This window comes from Budorcas taxicolor, chromosome 7, assembly GCF_023091745.1.
Source record: "Budorcas taxicolor isolate Tak-1 chromosome 7, Takin1.1, whole genome shotgun sequence".
Classification (NCBI taxonomy): domain Eukaryota; kingdom Metazoa; phylum Chordata; class Mammalia; order Artiodactyla; family Bovidae; genus Budorcas; species Budorcas taxicolor.
In genome coordinates, this window is record NC_068916.1 from 9,403,561 (window position 1) to 9,424,299 (window position 20,739).

At 46.4% G+C, this 20,739-nt stretch overlaps 1 protein-coding gene across 1 annotated transcript; it reads left to right on the top strand.

The window, feature by feature from the left end:
- Nucleotides 1-279: 279 nt before the first annotated feature.
- Nucleotides 280-16,005, top strand: LOC128050384 (cytochrome P450 4F2). Its single transcript, XM_052642625.1, has 12 exons — nt 280-477; nt 2,384-2,528; nt 5,360-5,413; nt 5,507-5,634; nt 8,502-8,623; nt 9,472-9,742; nt 11,421-11,487; nt 11,653-11,782; nt 14,889-15,022; nt 15,118-15,182; nt 15,341-15,423; nt 15,828-16,005. Exons 1-12 carry the CDS (start codon nt 280-282, stop codon nt 16,003-16,005), a joined length of 1,575 nt encoding a protein of 524 aa, XP_052498585.1.
- The last annotated feature ends 4,734 nt before the right edge of the window (nt 16,006-20,739 follow it).

Sequence of the window (20,739 nt, forward strand, 5' to 3'; positions counted from 1 at the left end):
GAGATGAGTGAATACCAGTGGGTAACTAACACACATTCTTTGTGCGTGTTTGTATATGTCTTTCAGTCTATATTTCTCTTCCTCTGAATTTCTGTTTTCCCTCCCCTCTCCCAGTCCCTGTCTGCCTGTCTCTGAGCCCTTCTCGCCCTTCCCAGCACTCCCCATCCCTGCCCTCACTCCCTTGCTCCTCTCCCTCTATTTGTCTTTGGCTCACAACTCACCATCACTGCCTCTTCCTTCATCCTCAGGACTCAGCCTCCACTCTGACTGCCCCACAGGATGCTGGAGCTGAGCCTGTCCTGGCTGGGACTCGGGCCAGTGGCAGCCTCCCCATGGCTGCTGCTGCTGTTGGTTGGGGCTTCCTGGCTCCTGGCCCACATCCTGGCCTGGACTTACACCTTCTACAGCAACTCTCGTCGCCTCCAGTGTTTCCCGCAGCCCCCAAAACACAACTGGTTCCTGGGTCACCTAGGCATGGTGAGTGTGGGCAGCAGCATGGGTCTGGGGGATCAGGGTGGATGGACTTCCTGAGGGCCAGGAATGGGGCTCAGGTTTGGACTGGGGTCTAGGACAGCAGAGAAGCCAGGGAGGCCAGGGAGCCCCTCTTCCCTCACTCAATCATTCCCCTGCTCTGCCATCAAGACCTTCCCCACATCCTGTCCTTCCAACCCTAGCCTGCTTTAGGGTCCACCTGCTGCAGGCCTTGCACACATTATTGCATCTCTGAGGCCGGGCTGCACAGAACCTGGTTCCCTGGCCTCTCCAGTCTCCATGGTGGCCTTGAGGTCCTCTCAAGGGTGCTGTCCAGGGTCTGCTCTGCATGTGGCCCCTTTCCTGTGTCTTTTCACTCTGGGTCACAGCTTCCTCACAGGAAATAGCTATCACTTCCCTATTCCCACCTACAAGAGAAAAGCTCCCACCCTCTCCCATTCCCAGGACCCTTTCCTCTAATCTTACACCCCACCCTTCCCCAAGATGTCCCATTAGGCCCCTCCCCCCATCTGGATAAAGTTAGCTACTCCCCCTTTCAGAGCCTTCTTAGACCTACCTCTCCTCCACACCCACCTATCTTGTGCACTAGACTTGGACCTTTGACTTGGTCCTAGTCACAATTAATTAAACAGTTAATCACCCAATTACTTATTAACACATCCCAGTTTGATTATTATTCTGGGGAGGAGACACTACAGTGCCCTGTGCAGGGCTGGCACAAAGTAAGCACTCAAAATAAATGTTTGATGACCCTGGTGATGAATGTGCCATCATCTCCCTCAGTCAAGGTCAAATGGATGGGTATCCAGCTCCCCCCTCCAATTTCCAGGCAGCTTCCCTCTCCTGCCTGGGACAAGAACTAAACTTGGGGAAGGACTTATAACAACTACTGTTCATTAATGCAAAATTCACAATATTGATGTCCAAGGCTCATTGTGAAGATTTGCTGAGATTCTGGGTCTTAAAATGGTCTCAGCAGGTCCTGGAGGCAGCAGGAATGTTACAAGGTGACCACAGTTCTGCCTTCCCCACAAGAGCTTGGCCATGGGGGCCATCCTTGCTTATACTTCCTTCCTCCAGCCCCTCTTGATAAGTGACCTCGGCTGAGTCACGCTCCCTCTCTGGACCAATCTCATCTAGTGCTTTGAATCCTCACCTTAGGTGCTTGGGGAGACAGGAGCAATGCACAAAAGTGAAAATGATATCACCTGCCTAGAGCACCTGGGGTATTTGTCAGGTTTGAAAGGAGCATTGTGAGGGAAAGGGTGCTTCACCAGGAGAAAATCCACACTTCTTCCCCTTTGAGGGGATATGGCATCAGTTTCCTCATTCATAAGTGGCACAGTTGAAAGTGTTGTCCATAGAAATAGACAGGATGCACTCTGCACAGAGACTGACCAGCGAGGGAGTTCCTAGGTCACAGTTCCTCACTGATTAATATGCAGAGTTCATGTCTGTCCCTGGGGTCAGCCAGGGCTAGAAGGTCCCAGGTCTGCAGATCCTTTCCTATGCAAGGAAGCAGAGGCCATGTGGACTGGCCCAGAGATAAAAGGATATGGGACCAAAACCCAGGGAGAAGTCTGAGGTCACCCTGATATCCACAAACCTCCCCCATAAGGATTTCCTCCTGTGGCCATCCCTGGTGGACAACTCCCAGGAGGACCAGAAAAATTTGCCTTCTCAAGCCAAGGTCCACCTCCCTGTGGGCACAGAGCCTGTCTTCTCCCTGTGCCCTGGGATAGACCCTTGGAACTTGGAGAGCCTCCAGGTCCCTCCCTCCCCCAGAGGGAAGGAGGAAGCAGAGATTCCCTCCATCTGTGCAGGATCCCACACTCTGTCCACTGCCGTGGACTCTCCTTCTGCAGAGTGATGGCCCTTACCTTGCTTACAGATCCCCCCCACGGAGCAGGGCATGAGCAAATTAACTGAGCTGGTGGCCAAATACTCCCAAGGATTTAGGGTCTGGATGGGTCCCATCACCCCCGTCATCGTTTTCTGCCACCCTGACTTGATCCGGATCGTCGCCAATGCTTCAGGTACTCAGGCAGAGCTTGTGGTGGTGGGTGCCATGACACATTTCAGGGCTTCCAGCCCCTCCCTGCCAAGCTTCCATGTGGCCCCTACAGGACCCCAACACCCCTCCCCTCCTCTCTCTGCCATCTTCTTCTTTCCTTCATGTATTCATCATCCCAATCTCATAGCTTCCTCCCTCCTCCCTTCTCCCATTGCCATTTACACCCCACCCTGGTGTCCTGGGTGAAAGACACCCCCAAACATAAAGGCTCAGATTAGGGCAGAGAGATCTGTGACCCTGGTGTGGTCAGAAATTGGCCAGAGGGGGGAAAAAAAAAAAGGAAATTGGCCAGAGGGAGATGAGCTGCACAAACGCAGAGAAGAAGCAAGGTTCTCTGCTGGGGAATGCTGGAAGGCTTCCTGGAGGAGGAGTTGCTGAAATTGGATCTGGAACAATGAGCAAAAAATTTTAAAGCAAAGGATAGAATTATGCAGTGGGCATCCATAATATTCCAGGCCCCCTGCCAGGCATGTCCTCAGTCCCACCCATCCCCAAACAGAGAGCAATGAAGGCCTGTGGCTGATAGAAGATCTGGGTTGCTATTTCCATGGCTATTTACCTCTCTGGTGGGTTGGTTTCTTTGAGCCTGTCCTAGGGCTTGAACACTTCTAGTTCAGTGTCCTCCTTCTCCAGTCCCCAGGAATCTTCCTGAGGAAACTTCACCCAACCTTTTCTTCCTTCCCTTGCCCTCTGCCCCTCCCATCCACAGACAGATCAGGCAAGGAGGGCAACAAGCAGCATGTGACAGAGACCTGGGTTCAGACACCAGAATGCTGGGTGAACCTGGGAAGGGCCCATCCTCTCTCTGCCTGCTAAAGTCTCCTTTAGTTGTTAATGATGGAAATGCAATGCTACATGATCTACCAAGAGAAAGCGAATCAACTGGTTGTAAAATCCCAGATGGGTGTCTTCAAGTCCAGGTGGACCCAGGGCTTAAACAGTCCATCAGAGATAGACAATCTGAAGACAAAGAAATCTGTCTCCATCGTTTAGTTCCGTGCTCATCTGTGACAGCATCACTTTCATCCTGGTACAGAAGAAACCCAGAAACTCAACCTTCATGGAACAGTGAGCTCATTCACGACACTTCCAGGAAAAGATAGAGGGTTCCCTTTAATTTCTTTTGCCTGGGTCATAGGACCAATTCCTGCATCCCTGAAACTCTGAATTCCATGTCTTGGGGACACAGGGTCCTCTGAGCTATTGTTTTGGAGCTAAGAATGCAGGCCCTGGATTAAACAGTCCTGGACTAGTGTCTCAGATTTATTATCTGTAAGAATGTGGGTAAGTGACTCCATCACTCAGAGCCTCAGTTCTTATCTGGAATAAGGGAATGGAAGAGAAATCAGGGGTACATGGTGTTTGGGATCCAAACAGGGAAAGGCCATTTCTTTCCCCACACCCAAGGGACCCCAACTGTCATATATGGAGGATAAGGGGAAGGAACCTTGCAGGAGGCTGAGGACTAAGGAGTTGCTGTTGAAGGAGATGCATAGGTTCAAGTTGGGATCACTTTCCTACAAGTCCTTCCCTCTGGCAGCCTAGAAGAGTGTGAATTTGGTCTTGTTTGTTCCCCTCCAGATTCAGAGTTCAGAGGAAGGTCTCCTGTACACACAAGGCCTGGCCGGCACCTATGGGGATGTGTCCTGCTGGTGGGTGGGGCCCTGGCATGCAATCTTCCGCATCTTCCACCCCACCTGCATCAAGCCTGTGCTCTTTACTCCAGGTAGACATGCCCTTGGCCACAGCTTGTCCCCTGTCATAGTCTCTGTGTTGCCTCTAGGTGTGCAAGTGACCAGGATGCAGGCGAGGGGGCATGGCAAAGATGCCACTCTCTCTCATTGCAGAATCCAACCTGCCTGACCTCCAGGCATGTCTGTGCAATGTCTGCTGAATGGCCACATCTGGTCATGTTTATATTTCTACCTTGATTCTGGTTACAGCTGACATGTGTTATACCTGGTGACACCTGCTGTATTTTATAACTGAGCTCAGAGATGGTCTCAGTCACCTCTGGGGCTCAGCTGTGGCCAAAGACATTTGAGGCATCTTGGAGTCTCTCTGGTTCTTGTCTGTGATGCCATTAGAGACTCTCTGGTTCTCCTACTTGTCACTCCTGGGGTACATTTCAGATTTATCTGAAGTCTGAGACTCAAAGCCACTCTGAGGAATGCCTGAGACCTTGTGTGGGTCTTGTCTGATGCAGGTCTTAAGGTGGGTCTGGGTCTTGCCTGGTTCAGGTCTGTATCATCAATGTAGTCAGGTTCTGTCTGGAGCCTGCCTGGGCCACACTCAGGTCAGGTCAGATGGTCTTCAGGTCCATGGCAGAGCTCTTGTGTCCTATCAGGTTGTGTCACACATGTTGGGGCCATGTCAGGCCCTGTTAACACATGGGGCCATGTCGGACATCTCAGGGGTTGGGGGGTCACTGCTGAGGCAAGTGTGGTGTCCTTGGTCCCCATAAGGATGTTTTGTAGAGTGCTGGGTTATGCTTGGGTGTTCAGAAGATGCCGTGTCAAGGAATGCTGGACATGTTGTGTCATGTTGGGATGTATCTAAGCACACAGAGTCGTGTGGGCTCTGCCTTTGCTCTATTCTGTGCTGTAGCCTGGTCTGGTTCCCCCCTCCCCTCACACCCCTTCCACATTTCCTGTGCTCTTGGCCCCATTCTGCTATCGCTGGCTTGGAGGGGGAATGCAGATTCCTGGTTAGGATCCTCCACTCCCCACCAAAAGCCCCTTCCCGCCCCCCTGTCCCTGGGGAGAGGACCCTGACAGTCCTCATTCATGTCAGCTGCCGTCGCACCGAAGGACGTGATCTTCTATGAAGTTCTAAAGCCCTGGCTGGGTGAGTAACTGTTCACAAAGGGGGTTGGGGACATCCCTGGGGACCCAGGGGAGTATTTTTCCTTTGCTCACTCCCTGTGGCTGTCTCTGCTAGGGGATGGGCTCCTGCTGAGTGCTGGTGACAAGTGGAGCAGGCACCGTCGCATGCTGACACCCGCCTTCCACTTCAACATCCTGAAGCCCTATATGAAGATTTTCACCAAGAGCACAGACATCATGCATGTGAGTCTCTTGAACCCAGGGTTCCAGCTGGAGTCTGGGGGACATGGAGGCTCATAGACATCTTATTTATAATTCTGGCTGTTCTAAGTGGCTTTGAATCCATTGTTCTTCCTTTCTGAGCCTCAGTTGCTTTGGCTATAAAATTAGTATATTGTGATCCCTGCTCTCAGTCAGTAGAGCTAACATATTGGAACCAGATCCCTGGCACATAGTAGGTGCTCAAAAGGCATTAGTTTCTATTCTACCTTGACAGAAGCCTTGGAATCTTGAGACATGTTTGATAATAATAATGAATATTGGACTAGTTATTTCTAAGTAATAAATCACTTGAAAACAAGAAGGATTTTAGTATTGACAACAAAGGTCAGCCCAGGTGGCTCAGCAGTAAAGAATCCTCCTGCCAGTGAAGTAGCCACAAGAGACACAGGTTTGATCCCTAGGAAGATCCCGTGGAGGAGGAAAGGGCAACCCACTCCCATATTCTTTGGGGGATAATCCCTTAGATGGAGGAGCCTGGGGTCACAGAGTTGGACATGAATGAGCATACAGGCACACTGACAGCAAATCTATGAGTCAGTTGTTTGGTTCTTCTAGATGGAGATGAGGTCACTCATGTATCTGTGATCAGCTATGGGTCTGATAGTGTTGCGCTGCACCCTGCAGGCCCGCAAGCCACAGAACTGAAGGAGCTGGAGTAAGAAACAGGGACATCAGTGTTTAAATGGATACAGGGATCTTGCATGTCTGAAGGAAGGTCCTGGAGTGATACCCCACCATGTGCAGCAGACAGCAGGAAGGCCATGGCAGAAGTCTTCCCTACCAGGGTGGGGAGTGGGATGTAAGCAGTTGTGGGGAAATTGATGTCAGGTTGTTTCATAAGTTATCAAGAAAACTAGTAGAGGAGCCCACCCCCTCACTACCGCTTAAATAAACTATTATGATGGCGATGCTTTGATATAAAGATGAGAACAATCACTATCGGGGGCTGAAGACAAGTATGTAGAATTTACTCATTAGGCTCCATGATTAAGAGGAAGGTGTGTCATGCAAATAGGGTATAGGTGAAGCAGGGACTGGTCAAGCATGGGATGCACAGAGAACAAGAGGACAGCTGTCTTGGGTGGCCTGACCATACAGATAGGAAGCCTTGCTGGTCTGGGTCAGTCCTCTCACAGGTTTGAAGCTTGGTTGGTTACAAGCTGATCTAGGATGATCTCAGCTGGGGTAACTAGACTCCCTTTCATGTGATTCTCTCCCTTCAAAGGGCATCTCAGACTGGTTCAAATAGCAGAGGCAGGGTTTGAGAAGACTGAGAGGAAGCTGCAATGTGCCTTGGGGTCTAGGTTTGGGTTGGTCACCTCATCATTTTCACCACAGTCTATTGGCCAAAGCAAGTCCAGGGCCAGCTCAGGATCAAAGGATGCTGAAACAGGCTCCACCTCCAAGTAGAGTTACTGAAAAATTACATTGCAAAAAGTTTGGATACATACATAGGGAAGTGAAGAATTATAGGTCAGGCTTTTGTGAAGTGCCTGTAATTTTTCCATGCTTGCAAACTGACAAGTGAGCTTGTTACTGTTTTATGAATTCTGCCAGAATACATGAGACTCCTGGGTCATAGACAAAGGTTAGCCCAGCAAACAACACGTGCTTCTTGTTGGTTTGCATTCTTCATCCAAGTCACTGAATCGCATGCAAGTGACACAGGTGGGCTCCTATAGATGCCTGCTCAGGTGGTGTATTTTGTCACAGGGGAGGGGGTGCTAGGTTTAGGGACTCTATGACTCTTATAGCAATTAGAAGCAATCCTGATGTTTGTCCAGGAGGAGTCACTACCTCACTTCTCAAGGCTGTCTGCTGCAAACAGAACTCTGAGAAATGGGCCAGGTAAAGAACATCAGGGCCTTCCAATTTCTTGGCCTACCCAGCAAAAAAGTGCATGGGTACTCTGAGCCTGCACAGGATTAACTCTTCTAACATAGGGAATATTTTCCTAATCTATTTATAACAATGAAGATGATAAAACCTAACATTTGTTGTTCTAGGTTGGTCAGTCATTAAGTCCTGTCTGACTCTTTGCAACCCCATGGACTACAACACGCCAGGCTTCCCTGTCCTTCACTAGCTCCCAGAGTTTTCTCAAACTCACGTCCATTGAGTCAGTGATGTCGTCTAACCATCTCATTCTCTGTCACCCCCTTCTGCTCATGCCCTCAATCTCTCCAAGCATCAGGGACTTTTCCAGTGAGTCCACTCTGCACATCAGGTGGGCAAAATAATGCAGCTTAAGCTTCAGCATCAGTCCTTCCAATGAATATTGAGTTGATTTCCTTTAGGATTGGTTGGTTTGATCTCCTTTCTGTCCAAGTGATTCTCAAGCATCTTCTCCAGCACCAAAATGTGAAGCACCAATTCTTCAGTGCTCAGCCTTCTTTATGGTCCAACTCTCATAGCCATACATGATTACTGGAAAAGCTATAGCTTTGACTATAAGCACCTTTGTAGGCAAGGTGATGTCTCTGCTTTTTAATTCACTGTCTAGGTTTGCCATAGCCTTTCTTTCAAGGAGCATCTTTTAATTTCATGGCTGCGGTCACTGAATAACAATTGTTAGCACTTAACTTTATTCAAAGTTGACCAATGATACATAAGTATAGAGCACAGAGCCAGGATTCACAAACCCAGATCTCCTGGCTCCCAGCCATGGAGTTTATACTAATAATAGTAACACAAGCCCAGTCCTCCCTGGGGCTGGGTGCCTGGGACCAGGAGACAGAGTCTGGGGGAATGCATCTTGGTGTTTGGGATTAGGGAGGGGCACCAGGGAGGCAGTTCTCAGCCTCACCTGTGTCCTCTTCTCTGTTCAGGCCAAGTGGCAGCGCCTAATCAAAGAGGGCCACACCCATCTGGACATGTTTGAACACATCAGCCTCATGACCCTGGACAGTCTGCAGAAATGTGTCTTCAGTTACGACAGCAATTGCCAGGAGTGAGTCTCAGCCCAGGGCCTGGGAATATAGACCCACTAGAGTAGATGAGGGAGGGAGGGTAATCAGAAGAGTCTTCCCAAAGGAGGTGAATCAGAGCTGGACATTGAAGGACAGGGAAGGGAAAGAGAAGGAGTGATTCCTACAAGTAGGTAGAACTGTTTGATAAAGGGCAGGAGGTTATAATGAACAAAGTGTGTGCAATAGTGATGAGACACTTTGGAATTAAGGTTGGAAGAGTGGGCAGGTTATATTTTAAGGGCATCTGAAGCCAGACAAAGAGGATATGAACTTTATCCTGAGGTTTCCAGGAAGCTATGAAAAGTGTTTCAGAAGATGAGAGTCATGGTCAAATCTGAGCTCTGACATCTGACTCAAGAGAAGACTGACCATAACGTAGACCCTGGATGGTGTTGACAATGGATCTAAGGAGAATAGGGAAGTGAAAGAAAGTGAAAATGAAGTCGTGTCCAGCTCTCTGTGACCCCATGGACTCCTCTGTCCATGGGATTTTCCAGGCAAGAGCACTGGAGTGGGTTGCCATTTGCTTCTCCAATTGACCTGCTACCAGAAGATCTGAGCAAGTGGACAGTTTTGGAGAAAAAGGGCAGACACTGGATAAGAGAGAGAGGAGCAGCTGTGCTCTGGCTCCCTGGGGTATGGAGGCAGCTCACAGAGATGGGAAGTGGGTTGAGAAGAGTCTGGAGCATCACTATCCTGGCTCATCACCATACTGGATCTATGGGCCCACCTGTTCTTGGAGCCTCAGTTTCCAGAAGAGAGGTAGCCTTTGGCTTCTGGGTTTCAGGTGTTTTGAGTTGTTGCATCCCTTCATGCTCTCATTCTACAGGAAGCCCAGTGAATATATTGCTGCCATCTTGGAGCTCAGTGCCCTTGTCGCAAAACGACACCAGGAGATTTTTTTGCACATGGACTTCCTGTACTACCTCACCCCAGATGGGCGGCGCTTCCGCAGGGCCTGCCGCCTGGTGCACGACTTCACAGATGCCGTCATCCAGGAGCGGCACCGCACCCTCCCCAGTGAGGGTATCGATGACTTCCTCAAGGCCAAAGCGAAGACCAAGACATTGGACTTCATTGATGTGCTCCTGTTGACCAAGGTGGGCTCCTCTGGTTTCTTGTTCAAGAAGTAGAACCTTGATTTGGATCTTGGGAACTTGACTTGATCAAAGAACTTGGACTGGATGCAGAGGGCACTGGGGCGCCATTTGAGATGCTCGTGGAAGGGAGGGGTGGGTTAGGGTAACTTTTACAGATGACCAATATGGAATACTGCCTGCAGGAGGGCTGCTAAATCTGAAATTGTGAGGGGCCTGAGATTTCCCTCTACTTCCAAGTGAATAAGACAGGATATGTGCATATACATATGTGTGAGCTCAGTCGTGTCTGACTCTGTGACCTCGTGGATTGTAGCCCACGAGATTGCTCTGTCCATGGGATTTTACAGGCAAGAATGCCAGATTGGCTTGCCAGTTCTTCCTCTAGGGGACCTTCCCGAGCCAGGGATCAAACCCATGTTTCCTTGTATCTCCTGCATTGGCAAGCAAATTCTTTACCACTGAACCACCTGGGAAGCCCCACATGTCTGCATACTTGCATACATATATATATACATGTATGCATATATACAGAACCCTAGATAAGAGCAATCTATGTATTATTTATAGCAGCAACAGTAGTCAGAGTAGAATTGTAGCCCTGGTTCCCCATCCCCAAATTCCTTTGAGGGCACCATGATGCTTCTATCTTTACATGCAGCCATGCTTGCATGGAGGGGAATTACTGCCAAGTGTTGAATTCTAGAACTCTTTTTCTTTTGACCACCCCACTTGGCATGCTGGATCTTAGTTCCCCAATCAGGGATGGAACCTCTGTCCCCTGCGGTGAAAGTGTGGAGTCTTAACCATCAGATTGCACTGACATTCTGAATTTTAGAACTAATGCGAGATATATGCTCCCTTCTTCCCTACAGGGGTGGTCAAGGAGAGGGAAAGAGAGAAAGAAAAGAAGGGAGCAGTGAGGAGGGGAGGAGGGGAGAGAAGAGAAGAAGATATGAAACAATATGAGACAAGAGTAGAAAAGACAGACAATGTTCAGGAGTTTAAATAAATCCTCACTGGAAAGAAATTGAAGTCTAAAGATCTATAGGTTTATAACCCATTTCTTATCTTTAGGAGAGAAAAGGAATCTCTGAATTTATTGGGTTGCCAAAAACCTAAGCAAGCTTTCTGTCCAACCCAATACTATCATACAAAGTGACCAAATGGCGTTGGGGCAATGCTCAATCTCTAGTTTCTAAGTTCAGTTTCCATTCAGTCGTTCTTTAACCCAGGTTGCATAACATAAAAACATGAAAATATTTATGGATCTTTTATTCCATTCACCAGGGACAATTAAAGAGGCAAAGTGGTCAAGAGGAAGTCTGTGTGGTGGGTCCTCTAGTGATAGTGTCCAGGAGTTCAGGGTGCCCATGGGTTTCTAGATGGATGATGGAGATTTTCAAAGATTGTCTCACGTTAGACTCAGGTGCCTTCAACTGAAACTGAAGTTGCTCAGTTGTATCCAACTCTTTGCGACCCCATGGACTGTAGCCTACTACGCTCCTCTGTCCATGGGATTTTCCAGGCAAGAGTACTGGAGTGGATTGCCATTTCCTTCTCCAGAGGATCTTCCTGACCCAGGGATCGAACCCAGGTCTCCCACACTGTAGGCAGACGCTTTACCCTCTGAGCCACCAGGGAAGCTGGTGTGATTCTGGGGATCTTGCTTCCTCTCTAGGATGAAGATGGGAAGGGATTGTCAGATGAAGATATCCGAGCTGAAGCTGACACCTTCATGTTTGAAGGTGAGGGTCCCAGTGTGGGACTACAGGAGGAGAAAGAACTTGCTGAATGGACCCTGGGCCACCCTATCCCTCCCCATCCTCTCCATGGGCCTTAATGCAAGGGAGCTGTCCGTGCTCTGGTGCTGAAGTAGCCCAGAGACCCAAGCCTTTCTGAATGCTTCTCAGGCCATGATACCACAGCCAGTGGTCTCTCCTGGATTCTGTACAACCTTGCCAAGCACCCAGAATACCAGGAGCGCTGCCGGCAGGAGGTGCAAGAGCTCCTGAAGGATCGTGAGCCTAAAAACATTGAATGGTAAGTCCAAGTCTCCTGGTCTATTTCTGAGCCCCTCTCATTGGTTCTGTTGAGAAGAGAGGGTTGGTTGGTTCTGTCATTATTGCTTAGTAGGAATATGATCAGAGACTTGGCAGGATCTAGTACTAGAATACATTAAAAAAATAATAATTATTAGGCAAACTGCGAGGAAGGGAAATGAGTGCTGTTGGGCCATAACTTGTGTTTCGTGGTTATCCAATTTTGAATAAGTTAACTGTATCACCTGTTAAGAATTTGAATTCAGTTCAGTTCACTCAGTCATGTCCTACTCTTTGTGACTCCATGAACTGCAGCACACCAGGCTTCCCTGTCCAGCACTAACTGCCAGAACTTGCTCAAACTCACATGCATTGAGTCAGTGATGCAATCCAACCATCTCATCCTCTGTCATCCCCTTCTCCTCCTGCCTTCAATCTTGCCCAGCAACAGGGTCTTTCCCAATGAATCAATTCTTCACATCAGGTGGCCAAAGTATTGGAGTTTCAGCTTTAGCATCAGTCTCTCCAATGAATATTGGGACTGATTTCCTTTAGGATTGACTGCTTGGATTTCCTTGCAGTCCAAAGGACTCTCAAGAGTCTTCTCCAACATCACAGTTCAAAAGCATTGATTTTTTGGCCCTCTGCTTTCTTTATATTCCAACTCTCACATCCATACCTGACTACTGGAAAAACCATAGCATTGGCTAGACAGACCTTTGTTAGTGAAGTAATGTCTCTGCTTTATAATGTGCTATCTAGGTTGGTCATAGCTTTTTTTTTTTTCCAAGGAGCAAGCATCTTTTAATTTTATGGCTACAGCCACCATCTGCAGTGATTTTGGAGCCCAAAAAAAGTCTCTCACTGTTTCCATTGTTTTCCCATCTATTTGCCATGAAGTGATGGGACCAGAGGCCATGATCTTCGTTTTCTGAGTGTTGAGCTTTAAGCCAACTTTTTCACTCTCCTCTTTCACTTTCAACAAGTGGCTCTTTCGTTCTTCTTCACTTTCTGCCATAAGGATGGTGTCATCTGCATATCTGAGGTTATTGATATTTCTCCCAGCAATCTTGATTCCAGCTTGTGCTTCATCCAGCCCATCATTTCACATGATGTACCCTGCATATAAACTAAATAAGCAGGGTGACAATATACACCCTTGACGTACTCCTTTCCCAATTTGGAACCAGTCTGTTGTTCTATGTCCAGTTCTAACTGTTGCTTCTTAAACCACATATAGATTTCTCAGGAGGCAGGTCAGGTGGTCTGGTATTCCCATCTCTTTCAGAATTTTCCACAGTTTGTTGTGATCCACACAGTCAAAGGCTTTGGCATAGTCAATAAAGTAGAAATAGATGTTTTTCTGGAACTCTCTTGCTTTCTCAATGATTCAATCAATGTTGGCAATTTGCTCTCTGGTTTCTCTGCCTTTTCTAAATCCAGCTTGAACATCTGGAAGTTCTCAGTTCACATACTGTTGAAGCCTGGCTTGGAGAATTTTGAGCATTACTTTACTAGCATGTGAAATGAGTGTAATTGTGCGGTAGTTTGAACATCCTTTGGCATTGCCTTTCTTTGGAATTAGAATGAAAACTGACTTTTTGCAGTCCTTAGGCCACTGCTAAGTTTTCCAAATTTGCTGGCCTATTGAGTATAGCACTTTCACAGCATCATCTTTTAGGATTTGAAGTAGCTCAACTGGAATTCCATCACCTCCACTAGCTTTGTTTGTCGTGATGCTTCCTAAGGCCCACCTGACTTCGCATTCCAGAATGTCTGGCTCTAGTCCAGTGATCACACCATCGTGGTTACCTGGGTTGTGGACATCTCTTTTGTATAGTTTTTCTGTGTATTCTTGCCACCTCTTCTTAATATCTTCTGCTTCTATTAGGTCCAGACCATTTCTGTCCTTTATCGAGCCCATCTTTGCATGAAATGTTCCCTTGGTATCTCTGATGTTCTTGAAGAGTCTCTAGTCTTTCCCATTCTATTGTTTTCATCTATTTCTTTGCATTGATCCCTGAGGAAGGCTTTCTTATATCTCTGTGCTATTCTTTGGAACTCTGCATTCAGATGCTTATACCTTTCCTTTTCTCCTTTGCCTTTAGCTTCTCTTCTTTTCTCAGCTATTTATAAGGCTTCCTCAAACAACCATTTTGCCTTTTTGGATTTCTTTTTCTTAGGGATGGTCTTGATCACTGCCTCCTGTACAGTGTCATGAACCTCTGTCCATAGTTCTTCAGGCGCTCTGTCTATCAGATCTAATCCCTTGAGTCTATGTTAAGAATTTAATATATACTACTGATACTATGTATAAAATAGATAACTAACAAGAACCTACTGTATAGCATAGGGAAACTCGACTCAATGCTCTGTGGTGACAGAATGAGAAGAAAATAAAAAATGAGGAGATACATGTAGCTGATTCGCTTTCCTGTACAGTAGAAATAAAATGTTGTAAACCAACTATACTCCATTAAAAGCTTTTTACAAAGGAATTTAAATCACCACCCAAAATGAAGGGGATTAAAGAAAAATAATTCAGCCCCTTTACGGGATCTTCAATGTCTGTAAAAGTTTTCCAGTGAATTCTCTTGTTTACTAAGCATAAAATCACTGTCTGCCAAAAATGACATATTCACCCCACATTTTGAATGGCATTATGCTCCTTTTCCACATCTAATTGCGTTAGCCAGTGTCTCTAGTGCTGTAATAAATAAGAGTAAACATTGAATCTGATCTTTTACTCATTTGCCATTTGACTTTGCTGTTTTGCCATAAATAATATTTTATTTTTTTTATAAATTTGTAAACTTATGGTTGCCTTTTCCATGTTTTGCTTTTAAAAGTTCTAAAAATACCTCACTAAACTTTTTCTGGTACTTCTATCACATTGCTTTTTTTTTTTTTAAGAACCATTTTTTTGATGTATGATGGACAAAGAAAAAGCTGTCCATAAATAATGTATACAACCTAATGCGTTTGGAGATATTTAAACCAACAATCCAATTTTGTTCCTAGGCAGAGAGGATCTTATGGGGCACAAGGAGGGCTGGTGGTGTGTCTCTATTTTTGCTCCCTGGATAATTGTCATGGGGTTTCCTTAGGGACGACCTGGCCCAGTTGCCCTTCCTGACCATGTGCATCAAGGAGAGTCTGCGATTGCACCCCCCAGTCACGGTCATCTCCCGCCGCTGTACCCAGGACACTGTACTTCCAGATGGCCGAGTCATCCCCAAAGGTGCCCACAATGACTAGGGGAGGAGGTTCCTGGTGAGAAAGAGAGGCCAATCAGGCAGGTGGGACCTAGCCCTGACTGCCCCTCCTCTTCCGCAGGTGTTATCTGCCTCATCAGCATTTTTGGGACCCACCACAACCCATCTGTATGGCCAGATCCTGAGGTGATATCTCCCCCACCCCTCCCACCTCCCTTATCCATGTCCACTCCCCTCAGGGGACTCAGGGGAGGGTTCAGGGTTCTGACTTCTGGCAAATCAGCCATCACCTCCCCCTACTATACAAACATATGCCAAGTAGCCCTGTCTTGTCTTGCCCCCAGGTCTTTGATCCCTTCCGCTTCGACCCAGAAAACATCAAAGGGAGGTCACCTGTGGCTTTTGTTCCCTTCTCCGCAGGGCCCAGGTGAAGACAGCGGCCATATGAGATGGGGGTGGAGAGGTGGGGGTAGGAGGCTGGGGGTGAAATTCCAGGTTAAGTGTGAGGGCCAGGAAGGGGGAAAACTTTAAGATGGTCACTTTCTCTCCCCTCCCCTCAGACATTATGGTAAGGGTCTGGGGAATGGTTGTGGTCTCAAGGAGGGGTTCATGGTGTGTTGAGGGGACCCACTCCCCTGTCTGCTGGTCTGAGTTCAGTAGTGGAGAGTAGACTAGGGTCTGGAGATATGCAAGCCCACATAAGGTTCCAGGCATGGTTAGCCTCTTTCTCTATACTGTGGGTGGGAATGGGGGTTGTGGGCCAGATACCAGGTGCTTTGGGGTCCGGGTGAGGGTTCCAGGTGCAGTCAAAGCCTCAACTCCCGCCCACAGGAACTGTATCGGGCAGACATTCGCCATGACTGAGATGAAGGTGGTCCTAGCGCTGACGCTACTGCGGTTTCGCATCCTACCGGACAAGGAGGAGCCTCGCAGGAAGCCAGAGCTGATACTGCGCGCTGAGGGTGGACTTTGGCTGCGGGTGGAGCCGCTGAGCACAGGGCAGCAATGACCCATCACTTCCTTGCCTGGGATCCACCGTGACCCTAGACACCTCCAGATTCCCAGGAATAAAACTATGCTTGTCACTTCTGTTCCAGTTGCATTGAGAGCCAGCCAGGGCGCTTGGGGCCTGGGAGGATCTAGGTGGGTGGGCGAGGCTATGAACCTGGGAGGTGGGGGGAAGGAGGAAGGGGAGGGAGATGGGGGCAGGTATAGTCATGATAGCTGGAGCTCCATCTCGGATCATGAGGACGAGACTACTCTTTAGGGAAGGTGGAGCAGAGAGCTAGATGCAGTCAGGATCAGATGTCGCCGGATCCACCACTCCCTCCTTCCAAGAGTCACCATTCCAGTCTGCCATTTACTAGCTGTTAGGTTTGGGGAAAGTCATATCACTCTCTAAGCCTCAGCGTCTTTATTACCTAACAGTAGCCACTTCATTGCCATGTTTTGAAGATTTATAAGCAAGCGTGTGCAAATGACTGACAATATCTGGTAAGCATCTTCAATAAGTGTTCATTTCCTCCCTTCGTTTTGCATCATTTTCTCAAAATGAAAATGTTTTAAAGTTACGCATTTAAGTTTTAGGACTTATGAGAATCTGCTGTTGAGGAAAACTGTCGTTAGAAGATTCAGTAAATGCAGACTGTCCATAATTACATCTGTTACATATTTACAAGCTGCTTTGATGTGATGCTAGTCTGAAGCTAGGAGCCGAAAAAAAATTTCCCTTCAGGGAAGCATGACCCAGGATTTCGTGTTCATCTAGATGTTCTAGGAAGTGGGGGTCAAGAGAGTCCACAACAGCACAACAGTGAGAGGTGGTGAAGGGGGCAGGAGTGGGCCTTTTCCTTCAGCACCTGGGACAGCGGCTGCTCCAGGACTAGCCCCACTCAGGCGGTGAGGTATCCTGGGATAGTCAGTCTCAGACCCTTTCAGGGGCTAGAAGATTCGTTGGTTGCAAAATAAGAAAGAAATCTTGTAAAATGATATAAGTAAATATTTGATATATTCTAAGCTGAAAATTGCAAATATTTTTCTTTTCTTTCGGTTCTTTAAAATGTTTTTCTTTTCCCACAAATGATACTCTGTCATAGAAGAAACTATAGATAAGAAAAAGTAACAAATAAAAATCACATCCATAATCTAAACATGTCAAAGTAATCTCCATTCATATTCTCTCACATAATCTGCTAAATTTAAAATTCTATGTAATCCTTGTTGTTGTTGCTGTTCAGTTGTCCAGTTGTGTCCAACTCTTTGTGACCCCATGGACTGCAGCACATGAATCCTTATATCAGCAAAAATTTGACCTTGTATCTAAATGTATTACATTTACATGTAATCTCCTTCTTTTTTAAACTTCTTCTTAATAATGCTATTTTACTGACTAAGAGGGCTTCTTCAGTGGCTCAGCAGTAAAGAATCCACATGCCAATGCAGGAGACACAGGTATGATCCCTGGAGGAGGGCGAGGCAAGCCACTCTAGTGTTCTTGCCTGAAAAATCCCATGGACGGAGGAGCCTGGCAGATTAAGTTCCTGGGAGTCTCAAAAAGTCAGATATGACTGAAGCAACTGAGCATGGCACAGCACTAAGCACATGGAAATATACCCAACATCATTAATTGTTAGGGAAATGCAAATCAATGCAACAATGTGATATCAGGTCACACTCACTAGGATGACAAGAATATAAAACAATGGAAAATAACAAGTGTTGGTGAGGCTGTGGTTGTGGGAATCCTCTTATATTGCTGTTGAGATTGTAAAATAGTGCAGCAACTGTGGAAAATTGTCTGGTGTTTTTCCTCAATAAATTAAACCTCTTGTCCATCTCTTTGTGACCCCATGGACTGTATCTCCCCAGGGTCTTCTGTCCATGGAATTCTCCAGGCAAGAACACTGGAGTGGGATCCTTCTCCAGGGGATCTTTCTGACCCAGGGATTGAACTCAGATCTCCTGCATTGCGGGCATACTCTCTACTGACTAAGCTACGGGGAAGACCTCAAATTAAACCTAGAATTACCAATTGACCCTGCCATCCTACACCTAGGAAGGTACCCCCAAAGAATTGAAAACAGGTGTTTCAACAAAATGTTGTACACAACTCTTCACAGTGGCACCATCCACAGTTGCTGAAAGTTCAAATTTGGGAAGCAATTCAAATTTCCATTAACAGAAAAATGAATAAATAAAATGAGGTATATCCATAATAAGAAATATTTTTGAGTCATAAAAAGAAATGAAGCAGAGACTTCCTTGGCACCCCAGGGGTTAAGATTACGTGCTTTCAACGCAGGGGGTGTGAGATTGATCCCTGGTTGGGAAACTAAGCCATGTGCCATGGCCAAAAAAAATTGTTTTTTAAAAGGAATGAAATACTACAACGTGAATGAACTTTGAAAACAGGCTAAGTGAAAGGAGTCGAACACAAAAGATCACATATTGTATGATTCCATTTAGATGAAATGTACAGAATAAGTAAATCCATAGAGATGGATCTAGGAGCTGGAGGAGGAAACAGAGCGTGACTGCAAATGGGTACAGGTCTCATTTTCAGATGACAAAAATACCTTGGAACTAGATAGGGGAGAGGTGGTGGCTGCACAGCACTGTGAGTGTACCAGAGGCATGGATTTGAACACTTTAAATGTTACGGAAAACATCTATTTCTGCTTTATTGCCTATGCCAAAGCCTTTGACTGTGTGGATCACAATCAACTGTGGAAAATTCTGAAAGAGATGGGAATCCCAGACCACCTGATCTGCCTCTTGGGAAATCTATATGCAGGTCAGGAAACAACAGTTAGAACTGGACATGGAACAACAGACCGGTTCCAAGTAAGAAAAGGAGTACGTCAAGGCTGTATATTGTCGCCCTGCTTATTTAACTTCTATGCAGAGTACATCATGAGAAACACTGGGCTGGAAGAAGCACAAGCTGGAATCAAGATTGCTGGGAGAAATATCAATAACCTCAGATATGCAGATGACACCACCCTTATGGCAGAAAGTGAAGAGGAACTAAAAAGCCTCTTGATGAAAGTGAAAGAGGAGAGTGAAAAAAGTTGGCTTAAAGCTCAACATTCAGCAAATGAAGATCATGGCATCTGGTCCCATCATTTCATGACAAATAGATGGAGAAACAGTGTCAGACTTCATTTTGGAGGGGAGGCTCCAAAATCACTGCAGATGGTGAGTGTAGCCATGAAATTAAAAGACTCTTACTCCTTGGAAGGCAAGTTATGACCAATCGGGATAGCATATTAAAAAGCAGAGATACTACTTTGCCAACAAAGGTCCGTCTAGTCAAGGCTATGGTTTTTCCAGTGGTTATGAATGGATGTGAGAGTTGGACTGTGAAGAAAGCTGAGCACCGAAGAATTGATGTTTTGAACTGTGGTGCTGGAGAAGACTCTTGTGGGTCCCTTGGACTGCAAGGAGATCCAACCAGTCCATCCTAAAGGAGATCAGTCCCGGGTGTTCATTGAAAAGACTGATGCTGAAGCTGAAGCTCCAATACTTTGGCCACCTCATGCGAAGAGCTGACTCATTGGAAAAGACCCTGATGCTGGGAGATATTGGGGGCAGAAGGAGAAGGGGACAACAGAGGATGAGATGGCTGAATGGCATCACCAACTCGATGGACATGAGTTTAGGTGAACTCCAGGAGTTGGTGATGGACAAGGAGGCCTGGTGTGCTGCGATTCCTGGGGTCACAAAGAGTCAGACATGACTGAGCGACTGAACTGAACTAAACTGAACTGAATGTCATGAATTTTGTGAATGTATGAATTTTATGTAAGTTTACCTCAACCAAAAATGTTATTTTATCTTCCATTTATCTTGTAATCTGGATTTTTCATATACTAATATATCATGAACATCTTTCCACGATATACAGTCATCATATTGGTGGTCTTTAAAATCTTTAAATGTTAAATATTCAAGCCATTCTTTATTTTTTATCTCTTTATGAATTCTCTTAATGCACTTTGATGGCTTGACATATCACTACCAATTGTAAATTGAGTTACTCTTAATCACATAGCTTTTGGTGTAGAAATTTTATTTCTGTAGCAATATTTGCACATATATTCATGTAAGATGTGGATGAGTTTAAGCACTTTTCATACAGCATGTAAGGCCTGGTGACTCCACAGACATTGATGTTTTGGGTCCTATTAAAGAAGTAGACCACTCAAAGACAGAAGGCAACAACACTTCATCTCCCCCAGGTAAACACCAATTTCACCTCACATCAGTCTTATGGACTGGAGAGATTAAATCATTAGCTCAAGGTCATTCAGTTGATGGGTGACCTTATAGGTGAAGGGTATGTTTGGTCAGCTTGGCTTCAAATGTCATGCCTCACCTCCCAACGAAGTGATTTTCAAGGTGTCTCAGCTCCACATGCATCAGGTCACCTGGAGAACACCTGTAGGCTTATCAGATGAGACTCTTTGCTGGGTAGTGCCTAACTTTTTTAATGCAATATTATTGACAGGGAATTCATTCACTCGTGTAGAAAATAAGATGCTCAGTGAAATATATTGGTCTTCCATATGATGTTCATTTTCCCAGTTTTTTCATCTATACTTTTTGTATATCATTTCATAGTGCATGCATGCATGCTCAGTCGCTTTAGTCATGTCTGATTCTTTCCAACCCCAAGGACTGTAGCCACCAAGATCCTCTGTCCCTGGGATTTTCTGGGCAAGAATGGGTTGCCATTTCCTCC

What these genes read in the sequence shown, in the direction of transcription:
- LOC128050384 (XM_052642625.1), top strand. Translation starts at nt 280, where the DNA reads ATGCTGGAGCTGAGCCTGTCCTGGCTGGGACTCGGGCCAGTGGCAGCC. An exon ending in TCCTGGGTCACCTAGGCATG is followed by an intron (nt 478 to 2,383) that starts GTGAGTGTGGGC and finishes CCTTGCTTACAG; the next exon opens with ATCCCCCCCACGGAGCAGGG. An exon ending in TGGCCGAGTCATCCCCAAAG is followed by an intron (nt 15,023 to 15,117) that starts GTGCCCACAATG and finishes CCTCTTCCGCAG; the next exon opens with GTGTTATCTGCCTCATCAGC.